The sequence below is a fragment of the Perissodus microlepis genome, chromosome 19 (genome assembly GCF_051167445.1).
Source record: "Perissodus microlepis isolate ML-2025 ecotype Zambia chromosome 19, ASM5116744v1, whole genome shotgun sequence".
In the NCBI taxonomy this organism is placed as follows: Eukaryota; Metazoa; Chordata; class Actinopteri; order Cichliformes; family Cichlidae; genus Perissodus; species Perissodus microlepis.
In genome coordinates, this window is record NC_140479.1 from 13,184,084 (window position 1) to 13,203,916 (window position 19,833).

General features: G+C 36.8%; 1 protein-coding gene across 4 annotated transcripts in view; it reads right to left on the reverse strand.

Annotated features, from left to right (window-relative positions):
* alk (ALK receptor tyrosine kinase) overlaps nt 1–19,833 on the reverse strand; it is a 419,315-nt gene that overhangs the window by 228,470 nt on the left and 171,012 nt on the right. Inside the window, exon 3 of one of the 4 annotated variants that reach the window (XM_084914796.1) lies at nt 9,657–9,809. In XM_084914796.1, coding sequence (XP_084770922.1) covers nt 9,657–9,809 — 153 coding nt within the window. Of the gene's footprint in view, nt 1–9,644; nt 9,813–19,833 lie in introns of all 4 variants that reach the window. The other 3 variants (XM_084914794.1, XM_084914793.1, XM_084914795.1) reach the window with 3 other exon arrangements.

A 19,833-nucleotide genomic window follows, 5' to 3' on the forward strand; every position in this document is an offset into this window, starting at 1 on the left:
AGGAGACAGGCTCAGTTACAAAACAATATACCTATAAATACGTACACAACACACATCAGGATGTCAGCCACACAGCATAAGTATGCTAATTGGATAGTCCACGGACTGTATCCTAATTACATAAAAATGAATGCTGAGATAATGAGACTTTTTTTTTTGTCTTTGAAAGGTACGCTGTACTTGTAATTGCTTTCTTGTGTTTTATTTGTCTTTTAACTGTAGTTCATTAAACGTGCAGGAGTGAAAGAATAGAGAATGGCAGCATCTTCTTAGCTTATGCAGGTAATTATTATCCAGGGAGATAGTTTGCCAGGAGTGCCAGCCTATGATTAAGTGAGGAGCTGATGAAGTCAACAGAAGTCAACAAAGAATGCTTGAATGTTTCAACGTTTAAGGTTTCTTTTCCTTTTTCTGCCTCACAGTACTAACACGTAATAAGGCCTATTACTCTACAAATCGTTTTGCAAAAAATATCAGCTTCCCACATGGCAGCCAAGCAATTTCAAAGCCATGAAGAGGTGATGAGGTAATTTTGATGTTATAGTGGGCCAAGGTAATTAACTTGGCCAGAGCAAGAATATTCTATTGAAACAACATGTCAAGTAAAAAAATTGGTGAGCTTAATCTAGCACCGATACACTCTGTTGACCTTGCTTTTATAGAGCAGGGCAGTTCATTATAGAAGCAGGGTCGAAGGTGGGTCATTTGCTGGCATATTGACAATGACTGGAATGATTGTTGGGTTGGACATATTTGAACGTAAAGATAGAAGGGAAACGGCATACTCAGTGAACCAGGACTTCAAGGTTAACACTTAAAAAGTGGTATTTCAATGCCTCTCTGGGCTTGATGACGCAGTAAATTCTAGGTCCATAAAAGCCCTCAAGGTGTACTCATTGATGAAAATGGAAACACAACCTTGTCTAATCTTTAGCAGCTCATTAGCAGTGAGTTATCAAATAGAAAAACATGGTGGTTAAAAATGAAGCAGGCAGAAGGGACTGGAGGGGCTGGGAGGAAGACCTCTCTCCAACTTAACAGAGTTCTCTAGCCAATCCTAAGGACTGTGACATCACGGCAAAGTGGAAAAACAAAATACAGACATATAATGACAATACAAACGAAACTTCTTTCAGCTGCTTCCATTTTCGCAGCAGATGGCTCCACATCTTTGATTTGGCAGATTCCCATTTTGCACGCACATACAGAGCCAGTATCTCACACTTATTATATGTTTCATTGTGTTTACCCTCTTATATCCAAAAAAGCCTTCTACATTTCACACATTGCCTTTCTTGTTTTGCTCAGTTAGCCATCTAGCCTGTACTCCTGAGCACAATGAGTAATGAACAACTGAACCAACAGCACAGTCCTGCCTGTACCTCACAGTTGATAGTGTTTTCACACTTGGATCTTCATGCTGTTATCGGCTCTCTCCAAGTTTAGACCAGCATGTCTATTATGTTTGGTATGTTTATACCAAACGATCCAGATTCAGTTATTAGGCAGTGAAAGTTACCTGTACAAAACCCTGGAAGTGTACTGCTGCTAAAGATAAAACATCCATTATTCAACATTCTACCATTTATCACACTTTAAAGTGGTTTTCTACTGTTCCAGTCACCTTAGAAAATTGTATTTAAATCTTAAAACATGCATCTGCTTTCGTGACAGGTGAGGTGTGAATACAGAGAAGAGTGTTGAGTGTCTTCATTATCTCATATCAAATACAAAAGAAGCATTAACATACATTAACTCTCTCTCTCTGTATATATACACACACTGTCTGACTCTCCCTTTCACTTTATACATTTATAAATAAGAAAAGGTAATCTGCTCCTTCTGACATTAGCCTGCTACAGTGTGCTTTGTGCTCTTTTTTGACTGCCTATTTAGTCTCCATTTATTCATTAATGTTTATGTGCACAACATGAAGCATAGAGTCTAAAGAACAAAGCAAGCTGGGTTCATATATTTCATTTGATGTCACCAAGGTCCCTCTGGAAATGAGTAAGTGGCCTTGTATTACTTTTAACTTAAACTGTTTATATCTATAGATGCTCTTGGCTCCCCAGGTGTTAGTTGCATTTTAAATAGCATGCCCTGATTTTGTGAGATTAGTGGGAGTTTGGAACTTGGAGAAAAAAAAGCTCTCTTTAATGAAGTTTTTATTAAAATTAATGAATACCATTCCAAAACTAAACTAGATGTCGAAAGATAAAGAGCCATAGAAAGGGAAAAAATGTAGTTTCCTTTCTATGCTCCTGCAAAAATGTATTTAAAGTTCTTATAGTTACTACCTCAGGTTTGAAATGCAACAATAAACCGTCCACCAGTTTGAGGTGTGTATATTCCAGATGAATTTAAGAGCCAAGAGATTGCCATTGTGTTACGAATCAGAGCACAGGTCAAGATCATTTCCATGGTACTACACAAAACCCAGACACATCCTTTCTGCACTTCTTTGACTTTCAGAAGGCAGGATGTGTCTTTTCATACATGCATTAAAGGAGGGTTTATTAAGAACAGAAGGTCATGGGTCAGAAATGTCAGTGTCTAACAAACAGTATTCCCACTATTGATTTAATCTGCAAACTATGTGATCTAAGTTTCCTGGTCACGCAAACTTTTACTGGCAAGAAAACCGTTAAATTCTTAACACCAAGCTCTTCTTTAATTTTAGATAGAGCCACACAAAAGTCTGATAGACCAAGTGTCTCGTCACAGAGGCAGACATTTTTTCATGTGCCCTGGTTTTTCTATACTTAACAGGTCAAGCTGCAGATGGAGGGGCCAAACCCAAAGCACAGTCTTGCTTCAAATGCCAGGGCTATTACATTTCAGCTACAAAATGGATAAGTAGAACAAATTGCCTCTCATCCAAAGTAATGGTTCATAATTATTTGCTCAGAAAAGAAGGGTTCTGGGTGCAGAAAAAAGGCATTCGGTGGCTTTCCTATGTGCCTGGCAAGTGGACCATTGATGTGTATAGATGCAATCTCACTGGGTAGAGGTGAAAGCAACTGTGCAATAACATGTTTTTTTCTGGCTCAATTTAAATCAAACTTTAAGAAAGTTTATATGGAGTTTCTAATAAAAAAGATCACACACACCATTCTTTACTATTTCTTATCTGGTAGACTGTGCAAGGAGCAGAGTCAACCCAGAGCTTTCGGTCTTTATGAAGAGGCTCAGGAAGGTATTCCCAGTAGGCCTCACTGAGTCATTGCAAAAAGCACTTTAAAGTTTGCGGTCAGTTATGTTCAAATGTCCTCAAGCTGCTGTCTTTCCTTTGCCACATCGCTTACAGACATTTAGCAACTAAGCCAAAAGAGCTTGTTGCTAAAATGTGAATAAGGACTCAATTGCAAGCCAACCATTGGGATCACCAAAACAAAACTTCAACTAGGCAGCAATACAGAAGGATTTCAATCTTATTGTAAAAAGAAAAGGTATATTGCTACTTATGTTTCCCCTTCTCATGTCTATGGAGTTGCCTTGTGGTGTCAGGCACCAAGATTTTAGCCACTATAAAGATACAGCCACTCAAAATTGCCGCTTTCACCCAAAGGTCAGCCAGTATTAGTTCTCAGTTTTATTGTGAGGTCTTTACCTTATAATATAAAGCACATTAAGGCCACTGATTTAATTTGGTGCTATACAAATATAACTGAATTGAATTTCACATTCTTTTCATAGCTTTCATTGTACACCTCTTTAGCCATTAAAATTAAAAAACTTATAGGTAAGCTTTGAAAACATAAATGAAATGGATAAAACTTTACAGTCAGTTTTACCATTCAGACGTTTTGCACTGCAAATCACCAAAACTATTTCCAGTACTTCATTCATCCATTTCAATCTAATGTAATAAACAGACACAATTTTAAGGAAAATGAAATACAGAAAAACAATATTCTTGCACACAAGCTTCCTTAAAGATCCTACACCCACTGTGGAGGTTATTTCTGAGATGGGCAGAACTTCATGTTTTTGCTGTTTGCTACGTTGTTACTTCTTCAGACCTCTGTTTGAATTATGAGCGTGTTCTTCATTTTTTCTGTTAGTTTCCAACCGAATGTTTTGATTTATTCTTTAGATTTCTTAAATCTTAGAAGTCTTAAATTGTGCAAAAGTCTTGAGCGACCCATAATTTCTCTATATTTTACATAAGATAGGCCAGACTTTCACCTAGTTTTTATTCTAAGTGTTTTTCAGGCTTTATGAAGGTATTTCAAGTTGTTCTTTGGCTGCTTTTTACGTCATTTTCAGTCCCATCCTCGTACCTTAGAGGGGAATGTTTTTTCAAGCTCTTTTTTAATTTAAGTTAACCCGCCAGTGTTAACTTGATAGATGTGGGTGGGTGTGTAACTTATCAGCTGTTTGGGCTTTAGAAATGTAATACAGGACCAAGCAAACAGAAGCAAACTCGTGTTGTCTTCATCAAAACTGGACATTAGAGGACTACCAAAGAATGCAGTCTATACTACTATGTGAACTCCATAAATGTAAGGGTTTCCTACTTGACATTCAGTTTTTGTTGCTTCTGTTGAAACCTTCAATTTGTTTCAAGGAAGGAGTACATGCTCTCACAGTTACCCCAAGATAAAAAAAAAAAAGACTGATATTCTGATGATGGAGTTTTCAAGCTGAAAAGTGTTTCTCTGACTGAGCAGACCTAAATAAACTAAACAGGCATATTCTGGCTTGTCCATCCATTAAGTAAAATTACTTCTGCATATTTTTAAGTTATAGTTTGGAGATGTATTAACAACAGTTTTAGTAAATTACTCTTAACTACTTTTAAAAACATGGTTTTAACAGTATTCAGAAAAATCTTTTGTGATTAATTGTATTAAAGGACAAAACACAACAATGGCATTCACTAAGAGAGTTTTCCAGACAGTTTGATATGGAGGGGTTGCTGCTTGAAAGCTCGTATTTCAAAATCATTAAGAGTTTCAGTGTAATGCAAATGAAGCGTGGCAGCTGAACACCAAGCACTAAAATGAGAAAAGCAAAAAACCCTCATTTGAACTTTATAATAAAGTTGCTTGAGGGTGGTCAAAGGTGGTAGGAAATATTCTTTTATTCCTCTATGGCACAGCTTTGATGATTACTAGAAACTATTGTGGACAGAGGTCAGTGTGGGTACGCTGACAGGTAAGACGCAACAAAGCCCCACTACTACTATTAACTGCTCACTACCAAGAACACATCACATACACCTGCCATTTTGGAGTTGCCAAGTCATCTAACCGTGGAAATTTTGCCCTTGTCAAAGTCAGGGAAAATAGGCAAGCTTAAGGATATGACTGCTTCCAACACACTGACGTCAAAGCACGACACTTTCTTCCCACCTCTTGACAGCTGCCATTGTCAAATAATAATCAATGTTATTCACTTCACCTGTAGGTGGTTTTAGTGTTGTGGGTGATCAGTGTACACTGACAGCGTTTCCCTTTACCTTTATATAAGATTAGGACATTGGCTTCTCTAAGCCAGAGCCAAGCTCCCACTACATTTTTGCCCATTTATCCAGAACCTTATAATGCCGAGCCCAGCTAAGGAAATTCAGATGACTTCTAGAGTTGGCAAATGACAGACAGCCTCAGGGCCACTCTATTACAAACAAACAAATCAACTGCTCCAGCAAACAGCGTCCTACCAGATATTTCCTCCTGCCAGTCAGCTCGCAGCTCCAACTCATGTTTCTCTATTCTGTGTGAGAGAGCGAGAAATCAATGTGTAATCATATTCACACTTTCTTTGGCAGGAGACATTGGGGGCAGACATGGAATTGAGACGACCCACTCTGCACAGAAAGGGGAGGCATTCAAATCATTTTTGTCTTCGTTTCGCCTCTTCTAAAAGGGTCTTGATTTAAAATCTGTATAGTGCGCTACAGAGGTGACTCATTTTCAATCAACCCAATTAGCGTCACAGAAGAAGCATTTGGTGGAGAGAATTTTGTATGGTTTGACTGAGTGGATGTAAATACCTGTGGCTTTACCTCTTTCCACAGTTGCTGCTGCATGTCAGGACTTGTTAACCATCCACTGTGCAAAAACACTTTCCTTTGCCTTCTCACAACAGAAAGAGCTAATGTGTCAAACCAATCCATGATTAGTGCAGATTTTTCTTGATCTGTATTTGAAGGATTATCTTTTATCTCGACTGCCCTGCCAAGTGTACTATTGCCTCATAATGCTGTTATGTGGCCCACACTGACGCCTCAGGGGAGGAGCAGGGTGCACTGTGTTCTTGACTCACATCCCACTGATGGTGAGTAACACAATGATAATGACTATTTGCGCATTTAAGCCACGTTTCGTTTCACAAATTTACCAAAATGGAAAAAGGGGCCACTCTCCACCAAAGCCCAGCACAAACTACAATGCAAAGCAAGATTCAGACACCCTTCCATCATACTGGCCTCTCCACAGAACTGAGACAAAGAGCTGTCAGTTTTTCATTTGTTTCAAGTCAAAAATATTTAGATCACCTCTCAAAAGCAGAAAAAGAAAGACATGTGAACAAACCACAAGTTTTGGGCACTTGCCATTTACACAACGCCCACCAGAGTATTTCTATAACTAAAAGCCAGAGATGTTCCTGTCAGAGCAACACACCATCAATGTTTTCCAATACTATCTTGTGAACAATTTTACCTTTAAACTGTCACCAGAATAAAAAAAAAAAAAAGTGCAGACAGATCTATGTATTCTGAACTGAATGTGTCAATAATTCTGTTTTTTGGGAGGTAAATTAAATGTATCTGCATTGTCACATAAACAAAGAATTCTAGTTAGTTAGCCTCAAAGGCTAACTCATCAGTTAGCCTTTAATGGTCAGTTTCACAGTGGTGTGGTGGTTAGCATCAATGCCTTACAGCAAGAAAATTCCCAACTGGACACCCTGGCCAGATGTGGCCTTTAGTTGCACGGAGCGTATCCTGCACAGGGTTACCCTCTGGCTATTCAAGTATCCTTCCACATTCCAAATTGGAATTGGGTTAATTTGTCATTTTAAATTGACAGAAAGCATCATGTGAGTGTGAGTGGACATCCGTTTCTCTGTGTTAGTAATGTCATGGACTGGCGACGTGCTCAGGGTGTACCCCACCTCTCACCCCATGACAGCTGGGATAGGCTCAAACCCCAACACTCCCCTCCTAAACCCTAAATTGGATAAGTGCTTAAGAAAATAACGTATAGGCCAGGTTCAAAAATGTACTTTACATTGATATTGGAGTCAGTTTTAAATATGTAGGTATATATAAAATTCACTTGATAGTTTGGCTAAACAAATGTGCAAGATGTAGGAAAGGCTCATTTCATCCTCCATGTGGGCATTCTGTAACAATGTGATGTAAAGTGAAGTCTGCAGTCACAGTAGGAACGTTCTAGCAGTATTATCATTTTTTTTTTTTTTTTTTTATTCTTTGCACAACAAACAACATTAATTATTTATCACTGTATACAGCACATTGGAATATACATAGAAAAGTATTATTAACCATATTTTCAGGGTTGCTGGCCTTGGCTGCTTATAACCTCAGTGTTTCCTCATCTCGTCTCTTAACAACTTAAAGCTAAATACTAGCATCACTGGATAAAAGGCTGTGCGTTTACAAGCTTCGAAGTTTAACATCTTACAGTGGATGAATGAGGTACTGTAGAAAACAGCTCTTGCAATTCCACAGATCATAGCCATTAAGTATTCATCCCTTATTTCCATCTCTTTTAAAAAGTGCCAGTGAAATATGTGGAGACAGCAGCTCACCCAGCTCAATTATTCACAATACGCCAACTGCATTGTGGCTAACTGAGGGGTTGAACATGATTATGCACATATATTTCCTTTGTACTCTGCATTTCCTTCCTTCAATCACGATCAGCTTTGTTTACTGTTTTCTTTTGGTACATGCACAACTTAGCTTTGGATACTAAATGGGTCATGAAGACCGCTACAAAGATCTGATGTCCCATTAATTATACTGAGGCGTATCATATACGTTTTTAATTTAATCCCACTGGTGTTAGGGATCCAGCATCTTTAAAGTTAACTTAAAAAGAATCATTCCAGGAAGGATGAAAACCATGTTTTGGTGATATGTTTTATAATCTAGACCTATTAAAAATCTATTAAAGAAAATCCTGGTTGGTGAACGTTAACAGGGCTTCACCTGCTGTATTGCAAGTATCAAAAATAAACAGTAAATTAGTATCACAGTGACAGCACACATTTTGAACTGAAAAACTGGAATTCCTAAATTATGTGTGTAAATTTAGTTTTGATTCCTTCTTTCTTTACTTTCAGTTTGTATGTTGGTCAAATATATATTTCAAAGCTGAGTAAATAAATATTTTAGAAAAGTTTATTTAACCTAAAAATCACAGTTTCTATATTCTATATTTTATCTGGAAATAAGTTTGTAATTCTAAAAATATGAAATCAAAAATCCAATTATTGAAATTACCATCATTTTTTACATGCGTTATTAATGTGAATAAAAATGATGTGACCATCATCTCACAACATCACTATCCCTTTAAAAGCATTGAATGTTTTCAAACACTCGAAAAGCAAAATTCTAAACCCTGTTTATATGCATTCAGTAATGATATATGAATATATAATTTTTGTAATGTCAAAGAAATAAAAATAGTAAAGTAATATGTACGTTAATAAACTATATCCTACTCTCATTTGACAAACTTTGTTTAAGTGTCTTCTGATTAGTTGAGTAAGGTGAAAAGGATTTGCAGAGCCGGTTGCTGGTTTTTACAGTATTAGTAATTAATTAATTAGTATTGCTCCATTAACCTGTGCAAAAAACTGTAACTCAGGCATGCATCTGGATAAATATGCATCAAACCACTGACAGTATTAATGATTTATTTGGCAAATGATACACAGTAATTAGTCCTGGTTTACCGGTAACAGATATCAAAGAACCCAGTGTTATTTTTATTCACCGTCATTGTCCCGTTTCTACTATACCAACTCTAGCTTTAACCAACACATGCGCTCATGCACCCTCTGCCTTCATTTACAGCTTAAGCTAGATGTACAAGACAGACATCAATCATTTCTATAGTCCACTCACTCTTACTGCTTCCTTTTATGAGTCAATACATTTCACTTTTCCAATTTCATCCAACGGTCCACCCATCTGGTCTCAGACTTGTAGCTCATCATAGAAAAAAAAAACATTTAAGGAAATAAATAGACACTTCTGCCTCCCTCCATTTCACCATCACCTCAGGAGATAAGATGAAAGAAACTGTTTTCTCATCTTCCACGGTATGAAAATGAATGATGCCAGAGGATATGGAAGATTTGAAGGCAAGGGCCTACAAGATGTCGCTGAATACAGGCTCAGTGAAGTGTACTCTGCTTTTTACACCACTTATTTGTTGGGTTTAAAATATAAGATTCAAAGTGAGATCGTTTAGGTACCCATTTAAAGGAAGATTCAGGTAAAAATCTAAGGATACATGTCATTCATTACAAACAAAACCCATAATTAAAGGTGGATAATTACATGTTGTTTATGATGTTAAACATGAGCCAAAAGTAGACAGCTAGATAAAGTTTGTTGAAAAATGAAATTCCCCTGCAACGGGGGAAGGTGATACCTTCATTCTTACCTTCCTCCCAACCCTGGGGACTTCCTGACTTCTTAACACTTTTCTCATTTCTCTCGTCACGCAGGTCCCCTGCAGCCACAATACTCCACGTAAACTCTGGGATAGCCTCCAAGTGCTGGTCACATGCTTTGCTATGGCCAGAGCACTGGCGATCTGCTGAAATAAGAGACATTCACATTAACATATTGGCCCTAGTAACCTGTGTCATTGTTAATATCTACAAAATAGATATGAAAACATTCATGCTAATGGCGAATCTTGATGCCCACTCTAATGTAATGTTATTAATCTAAACTCTCAAGGAAAGGAAACTGATGGACCCAGCAAAAATATTTGTGCGAGTGCTCAAATAATGAGTGGTTAGGAATATAAAACACATCAAAACACCTTGTTTAGTCCGATAAGCAAATGGAATATTTAATTACACAAACCGCCAGGGGAAAAAAACCTTTCAATGATATAAACAGAATGTTCCTCGACTATATTTGTTCTTTTCTGATTTAAAATATGCACAGTTCTTAAAACCACGGTGCTGCTGCTTTACAGTAACTCGTGCATAACTTCTAACCCTCACCCTTCGCCCTGTAAAACCACTTTTAAACCAGTTTTGTTAAGGTTTAAGGTTTCTAGGTAAGATAGAGATTTTTTTGTAATAAATGAGCAAATCTTTATTTATTTTTTTCAAACCAAAAAGTAACACCCTCAATGACAGCCTCTCTTTTGGTGTAAATCGCCTTTGTCTGGCATAGAGTTGAGTGTAGTAGTACTTAAGATGCTATTGTTGTAATATCACAGAAGTCTTCTTAAAGAAATTACTCACATAGAATATTAAGGGTCAGCTCCTCTCCCACTCATCTTTCCTCTGTCTCTATCTGTCCTTCACTGCCTGTGGACAGACCACATGCGGGCTCATCCCCGTGGTTTCGAAAATCACTTTTTCAGAGGACTTGATCACATTCAGATGACTTTTCATACACAGTACTAGGAGATGGGAGGTAAAGTGTTGCATAACCGTTTTTGATGTTGGTTTTTTATTATTATTATTCCTACACGTTTCTACCATATTTGCTTTAAAAAAAAAAATAACACAAAAACATAAGAGTGGAAGATTGAGTCAGTTAGTACATGAAATTCATAAATTTTTATAACAATCACATCAATCCTCAGAATATCTTGTGCTTGTTTAAGACATCTAGAGCTTTTTACCAAAACACAAATAGAAAGAGGAGAGAAAAACTATGGTGCAGAGAATTGCAAAAAAACCTAAACAAAAAAACACCTTGGGTAGCTGACAAGGTGTGCTAAGAAAATGGCTTCATTTAGGGAGCTTGTGGGTGATGAGAAGGACAGTGGCTGTAATGGATTTTTGGAGCTAACCCACTTATTTGGTGAGGTTCTACCATTTTGGGGAGGTCTGGAAAAGGTCAATCCTGTTAGAACCTGGAGCATAATGAGCTGTCATGTTTCTGGTGCTGTTTGTTTTGGCTCTACAAGAAGGCTTAAGTAGAGCCTATTGCTTGTTGACAACACAAAAAACATACTGTTTCCTTATCTGGAGTGCAGACGTAGAGGAAGATATATGATATATGTCCATGCCTGCTGTAACATATACTCACTTGTTCTTCTTGACATCAGGTAATATTTCATAATGCATTTATCTCAATTTCATAGCATACATCTGCATCTCTTGAAAAATTATTTCTGCACAAGGGCAAACCTGGTGTCATCTTCATTTCCATAACAATGAGAAAAAGGCAAAAAAATAAATGAGGAGTGAGCAGAGAGCAGGGGCTCTGTCATGTGTAGTGAACTATCTAAATTAACTGACTAAATGACAAAATACATTTGTTAACGGTGTAGTTTTAGTGCCTGAGTCCTACAGCAGGTTAGAGCATTTGTGGTTTAAGTTAAAAATATTAGTTTCACCCTTTAAAGGTAATTTTGGTAATAAAAAAAAAAAAAAAAAAATACAACCTTTCACTACAAAGTGGCAGCACTTCACCAGAAGGTTTTTGTGAAGTCTCCACTTGCTTCTGACATTCAAAATCAAGTTAAAACCATATTCTGTGCTCTTCTGTCAAAATAGTAGGTTGACTAAGTTGTTTATAACATGAATTCTGCACAAATGTTCACACCAGCTCGAGTTACCTTGGAATGTCTCATGTCACTGAGTGCAGACTGCATGCTACATTGACTTGCTACAATTCGTGATTGAAAGCGGCATTATGCAATTTGGCTTTATTTCAGCTTCATTAGAAAGTACTCTGTAACACAGTACATAGATTTATTTGATATGGATTCAGAGCTGTTGTCTTAGAATGTTTTAGAAAGTCATTTTTTATTAAGGGAAGCTTTAAAAAAAGTCAAGAAAGGAGCAAAGAGTTCATGGTCAATTTCTACCAAATATATATTTTTAATTGGTCATCAGCTTTGCCTGTCAGGGATGAAATATGCATAAATCCCTACACTCCTTTTCTTTCTTTTTTACACTAAAAGTCATGTGATCTTTGACACTCAATCCAGCAATCAAGTGATTACTTATACCGTAAAATCTGAAACAGTATGGAACTCACATGCATCAAATGGATTAGTTCTTTTACGACACTTTTCTATTCTACTTGAGGACTCAAAGCACTTTATACTACAAGCCTGATTCACACATACACTTATTTCTATGCCTAAGTTCTTCCTATCTAACAGCCACACTCTGAAGAACACATTAAGAGCAACTCGACATTCTGTATCTTGCCCAAGGGTACTTTGGCATGCAAACTGAAGCAGCCAGGGATTGAACCAAGATGCTCTATAGGAGGTCATCTACTGTGTAAACAACATCAACATGACAAACAATATTCCCTAAACAAGCAAAATGACAAGTAGTGTGATAGCTAGTTCATTCAAAACCAGAGAATTATGAATCCTGCTCTAAAATATAAGTTGGTATAAATAGGAAGTTATGGAGGTCTGTTTCATGTTGTACTTCTGTATCATCTGCACTCCACAATAAAGGACAAATGATAAAATCTGTAACACTTAGTCCACTATAAAATAAAGTAACACTAGAGAACACTAGTAACACTTTCCAATTTTGAGGTCTGGAGCAAATCCAAGACTGGTATTTTTTATCCACTCTATCAGTAAAAAGCTGCACAAAAAATAATAAAATAAAATAGAAAAAAAACTAAATGAAAATTAAAATACTTGACTTGTTAAAGAAAAAATGCAGTCGAATTAAAATGACACAATCCCTTTTAACTTCTATATTTTTGTAACATTGTCATGATTGCAATTTTATATTTTGCTTTGGGCTATTTTTTTCTATTTGCAAACTGACTGAACTGAGCATGATGATGTCATGCTGAGGTCACTTGAGCGGCTCTAACTACAAGGTTGTTCAGAGATGCAGTTACACACCTACAATGAAGACAAGCACAAGTGAAAACACTTACTTTTCCAAAGTTAGTGTACTTTTTGTAGCCTTACTGTGCTGATATGTTGGAAACTTTCCCATTTTATGCCTATCTGTCAGATATAAGGTATACTACACATTGACCCCAGAGCAAGAACATTTACTTCAGCTAATAAAACTTAGATTCCACCTCTTTCACAGCAAAGCCTCGGTGTTATCATCACTGCTACTTTCTGTCCAAGCCTAACAGAGTCTGTGTCACACAGATCAGCTGTATTTGTTATTTTAGTTATACATATACAAATGAAACTAAAGCACTTCTAACGTTTCTGCATCTGCAGTAGGTAGGTTGGTGGTGGCCTTTTCTTTAATGAAAACCCAACAAGCATACTCAGTCTTTGTAAGCCAGCCAGTCATGCTCAGTGGAGAGCATTTTAAAACTGCTGACAATCCACATACCTGGAAACAATGCTGAATAGCTCTTCCGAGCTTCTCTGTAAACACATTTTCATTTGGTTTTATACAGCGTTATATGCACTGTGATAAGTGATGTGAAATACTGACTGTATATATGACTCTGGATGTAAAGGGAAGGTTAAAAAAATCCAAATGGCAGAAAAAAATACTTCAACAACAGAGTGAAACTACACAATAGAAAGTCAAAATGCTCAACACAGTACAGAAACAGTTAATGGTGGTTGAGTGGCTAGTGCAGGACTCAACACGCAGTTTGACTTTCAGCAACGACTTTTAACAATGCTGATGTTTTTCTGTGGTCAAGATCATAAATACCTTACCAACAAAAATACATTTCAATGACATCTGTTTTTTTTTTCCAAACCATAACAAAACAATAAAGCAGAATTATTTCTGGTGTCATTCTATCGATTATTTGTACAAATAATCAACAATGATTAAAATGACTGATCTGCTCATTGTCGATTATTTGTACAAATAATCAACAATGATTAAAATGACTGATCTGCTCATTGTCGATTATTTGTACAAATAATCAACAATGATTAAAATGACTGATCTGCTCATTTTCTTCCACAGTCATGTGAAAAAGAGTTTCCACAGGACTCTATGCAGCCCTGTGAAACATGAAGTACATCTCATGTTTAAGCAGCTTATAGAAGCAGTAATAACTTGCAGTAATCATTTTTCTGAGACATTGTTCGAGAGGAATTGTGTCCACTTCTGTTCACTGAGGTTTGCTGGCATTCATTTATGCACAGCTCTCTAAAGGTCCTGCCACAGCATTTTGTTTGGGTTAAGGTCTGTAGTTTGACTGGATAATTGCAACACTTTGATTTTTTTTTCTCTTCTTTTCTATCCGTTCTGTTGTAGATTTGCTGCTGTGTTTGGGATCATTGTCCTGTTGCAAGACCCAATTTCAGCCAAGCTATAGCTGTCGGACAAATGGCCTCACATTTGATTCTCAAACCCTTTGGTATATAGAGGAGTTCATATTCAACTCAATAACCACAAAGTTCCCAGGTCTCGTTCCTGAAAATAAATGAATAAGGTAGGTTTTGTCTTGTCCAAAGGGCAATGTTCCTGAATTCCTTTAGACAACTCTGTAAACCTTGCTGCCTTCTTGTTCAATGCTACCTGAAACCCGAGCCAAGGTTTTCTGCATTGCATAGCCAACCTCTAACCTTGGATCGAATGTTCTGGGACATATGCTGCTGAGAAGACTCTGACATTGTGTTATTACACCCCTGAATGCTCTAGACCAGCAAACAGCTAAAATTTCTGCTAGCCAAATGTGCCTGGCTACTACTTATCTGAATTCCTATTAATCAGTAATGGTGTGCTTTTTTCCACTAGGGTTCATAGAGTCCTGTGAAAGCTCTCTTCTCACATGAATGTTTATACTGTAAGGTCTAAATGTTATGTGTATGCAGTGAATTTGTTGTAACTGCCTGAGGCATTTTCTGTGTTTCTCTAGATGCTCCGGTTTCTTGCCACAGTCCAAAGATAGGCATGTTAGGTTAAATCCTGAATTGAAATAGGCTGTAGGGGTGAAAGTGAATAGTTGCCTTCAGTGGTCATGATTCACCTTGAATGACCCACCCTTTGTGACCCTGGATAGTGGGTTAAGCTAGTAGGTGGATGGATGCATAGATGGCTGGATCATTTACTTTGTGGACATCACTTTAATGCAAAAAATGAATGTGGCACTCCGTGGCACACTTGAATAGCAAAGGCATGCCTCTACATGGACCTAATGCTGTTTATGTAATTTACAATGGGAAAACTGACTAGGCTAGGCTGAGCTATAAAGCTATAAAGCACAACTAAACAGTGTGTGAACTGTGCTTCTTTCAGCCATCTGTCTGAAGATAGCAGGATGAAAAACTCAAACAGCAGAAACAAATGCACAAACAGATATTAGCTATGAGAAAATTTTCTATGTTAAATTGTGGTGGTTTTGAAATTCTCTTAATATTCCTCCTCTTGGACAAGTCAACCTAGGTGTGACAGTGTTATTATTTCTATTTAAACGAGAAGAAAAGTGTTGGGAAACCACTTTTATAACTGAGATATCCGAGAAAACAACACCTCCCTTATTAAATGTAGTTATAGAAGAAATATCATGAGATATGATGCAGATATGAGAAAATGTTACCAAAGTGGAATGATTTTGGACCTTGATAATGAAAACCATACAGAATGAAGAGGTTGGTGCCAATATTTACATTTTGTTCAATATCCAATGCGAGTCTACTTGTATATCTCTTCATATCTCACTCTTTACATGTTTTAATCTACAATCCTAACATTCAGAACACAATTGGAACAAGTTAAAAAAGCCTTGAAATAGGGCTGTTCGATATAACGATATATATCGGATGACGATATAAAAACGCCTATCGTTTCATTTTACGCTATTGTTTGTTTCATGGTGTCACAAAATAAACTGTTTACGGCAATATTTTTTTCATCGTTTTGATGGTCACTGTAGTGGCTATATTAATTTCTTAAAGTTCTCTTTTTCTCTTATATTTTATATAACCACACTACGGACGGACAAGCGCCTGTTTTTATGGGTTGTCGTTAGCAACAACGACGGTAAAACCATCGCATGTCCGCTTGTTTATTTTCCACATAAACCTTTCACAATAAAGCTCAAGATCTTGTTGAGACTCTTCAAAATAAACGGAATCACGTGAAAAAGTATTATTGACGGATGAGAAGCAAAAAAAGAGTCGTCAGGTGCTAAAAAATAAACCTTAGACTCAAACGTTAGAACAGGCTTTCCCCACAGCACACCGTGTAATGAATACTCAAAGAAAACGGCGGCCGTTACAACCTATGTCTAAAAATGTGTAGTTTCATGCATCGGTTAAAACACACAACTCCAGGTACATGACGCGCAGCTGGAAACACTTCACCTAGCCGAGATTCACAGAATTTACAGAAAATATTAAATTTTTTGTGATTTATATCGTTATCGGATGATAGATGTTTTATATCGGGATATGAGATTTTGGTCATACTGCATGCGATTTCACAGCCTGTGCACAGCCCTACCTTGAAATCTTAGACTGAGCACCTAAAAGGAGTTTTACCTAATGAACTGATATCAATTCATTAGGTAAGCTGAGGTGGCTGCATTAGGCTGGTCAATGCTGTCAATTAAAAGGGCAGTTGCCTGTAGAGAAATCGTGGCAGCAGTCCTTCCCAACCACTTAATGCCAGAAAGGGTAACTGCTCCCATACTTAAAATGTATAATTTGGCAAAAAAAAAAAACAACTAAACTTTGATTTTTGTACCTCACTACCACTAGCGACCTTAAGGCCTGATGAGATGTGGAGAAACGGATAACTTCAAGGTTGTAGTGAAAACTAATTTCCTTTTCTTCAATAAATGTCTCAGTGCTAGAGTGGAGTGATGCAATGTGATCAGTAGTACCGGGCTTCACACTGATCAGCACAGTTGTTGTGACTCACATGGATCCAAACTTAAAATTCAGTGATTGGGCCATTCTCTAGAGTTTGACAAAATGATTATCAGAATATACAAATCTGCAAATGCCAGTGTGACGAAGGTGAGGTTCAGAAAGTACAAGAGCAGCACATTACTTTCAGCATGTGACTGCTGCCACTGGGCCAAAAGAAGATGGGACATTTACACAGTGTAACCTTTTACCTTTATGTATATTTGGATCACTAGTTGCACACATCTAAGAGCACTGATAAAAGAAATAACAATACCGCAACTCTTAAAAAAAAACTAAACACATACTCATAGCTGCAAAGGCAGCTCCTCTTTTTCAAGAGTGACTAAAACACTCTCATAATAACTAGTTCAGAACATTTCAGAGCCTTTTGGAAATTATTCCAGGAAAACTGGCAGCATATGCAAAAGCCTTTTTTCCTAACTGTCCTGATTCTGGGGACAAACATTTGCAAAAACATTCATACTGAATAGAACACCAAGTCCACTTTTGGATTATGGATTATCTGAATGGCAAATAAGGGTAAATCATTAGAATTTTAAAAGTGAGCTTTCTTTTTAGCTGGTCCATAACTACATTCTCTCAAATACGCGTACTGTGGCAACAGACAGTAAATCGCAGTCTATTTATATAACAGTCATCCTTCTGTAAGTTCATGCTTCATGCAATATATTAAACATATCATCTGCTATGCAGTATGACTCAGTAATGCACAGAATTAAACCAATAGGGACACTTAATGATTGTGGGTATAACTGAAATTTTTTTAAATTTGCATTTTTTTAAAGTCCTCACTTATTTTGGTTGAGCAGTCCCTTTAATTCTTATTTCAAGCTCATAAGGCGTAAGGAGTCAAAAGAACATAGGGTATAAAAATGTGTTTTTGTGTAATATTTTGAGTACAACCTAATCAATGTGGACACACACAACTTGAAGAACTCATATTGCTTATTTTTGTGATTTGAAATATAGGTCAAAATACTATTAATAATGGTGTCTGTAGCTTTTTTATAAATACTGGATTGTACATTGGAAATGCACTATGAAACTGCAGTATGTTCTGATGAAAAATATTGAAATATATTCAGGCTTACATAAAATATATATAAAAATCAAAATAAAATAAAAAAAACCTTTTCAGGAAAACATTTGCATATTTTGAACACTCAAAGTTTCAGAGCTGTCTGCTCATATTTTTTGACCATTGGATATCATACTAATATTCATGTATGCAGAAATACGCTTGGCACATTGACAAGCCAAGCAACGTGTGCTGCCAATTGGGGATGAAAGATTTGATTCACCTGTGGTGAGCAAGATCTGGACTTGTCATCCAATTCCGCCCACCTCCTGCATGAGCAAAGTGATTAAGAACCGATGACTTGCCAAATCACTGTGGACGTGGCATTAATGGTTCACTCATTCTTTGGTTTAACCAACCAACCCGCCCGTAACTATTTGAAGTTACAGCAAAGGTTATTATAAAACAAGAGCTATTTATAGAAAAGCTAAGCATCATTCACAAAATCCCCTTTCCTCCTTTCTCCCAGAAAAAAATATCTATGGTTACTTAGGAGCAGATTTGTGACGAAAAATCTTTGTGTTAAAAAGTTCATTTTAATACTTCGTTTGTCCCAGAGCACAGCATAATTGCTAGAAGTGCGGACTGAATTTGAATTAGGTGTTCAATATTAAACAGTAATTTCTCAGAATTTATCTCAAGAATTTATGTGCTTAATCAGTATTTCCATTTTGGGAAAAAAAAAGAAAAAGGAAAATAACAGCTTCTCAGTCATGACTTCAAAGAGGCACAGGTTTTAAATAACTCAGGTGAAATGTACCTCTATTTCTGAAGATCACAGACATGTGGTAGAAGAGTGGATGCATCATAAAGGCTCGCTATCCTTAAAATATAAAAATAAATAATAATAATAACAAAGGTCAATCAAATGGCCCAATATGGCAAGGCTGTGATGATCCACTCGGTAAAGTAAATCCGTTGGGCATCTTTCTTGGCCCTCGGACAATAATTCTGATAGCTAAAGAACCAAACGGGACAGGCAAAAATAAAAAAATAAAACAAAATAAAATCTGGACCTATTTTGGAGCCCATTTTCAATAAAAGTCATCTTGCACATCTATAAGTGCTTAAAACAAACAGAATTAACCATCTTTATAAGTGATTATTCAGCGTGATCAAGGAATCTGTAAAGCATTTACAAATATTTGTTATAGAACAATTAAAGAATGAATTCATTCTAGCTGTTGTATGTAGTGACTTGTCAGTGAAAATACCCGTAGTGCTTTATGGCATGATTAAGTAATCCAATAGTTCAGCTTGTTTTGAAGTAGAATGGAAGTTCAATCAAAACAGCTCCCATGTGCCACCACAGTTATTCCATTTCAAAAGGTTTAATTTCTATTCTCTCTGATCTACACTCCATTAATTTCAACTTAACTGAATGTAATTAAATCGGTCATGTATCCCAGTCACAATCACAACATTATTGTCTTTTTTGTTCTTGGTTACTCAAACCTTGTACTTTGAAGGTCAGGAAGGGCTCAGGAACAAACAGGCTTTGTTGATAATTAAAGACAATCTATGAATAGCAACACCCCCGAGATTATGGGGGGATGCTTTGGATACAACAGCGTGAAGCGATAAAGCATCGTGGGCTTTACAGATGTAAATCTACAGAGAATGTTTAAAGACCGTAAATCTGTGATGCCTAAATGACCAATTAGTGCTTCTTGCATCCCACTTCTTTTTAAGAAAGATTATCAAGTTCATTCAAAGGCA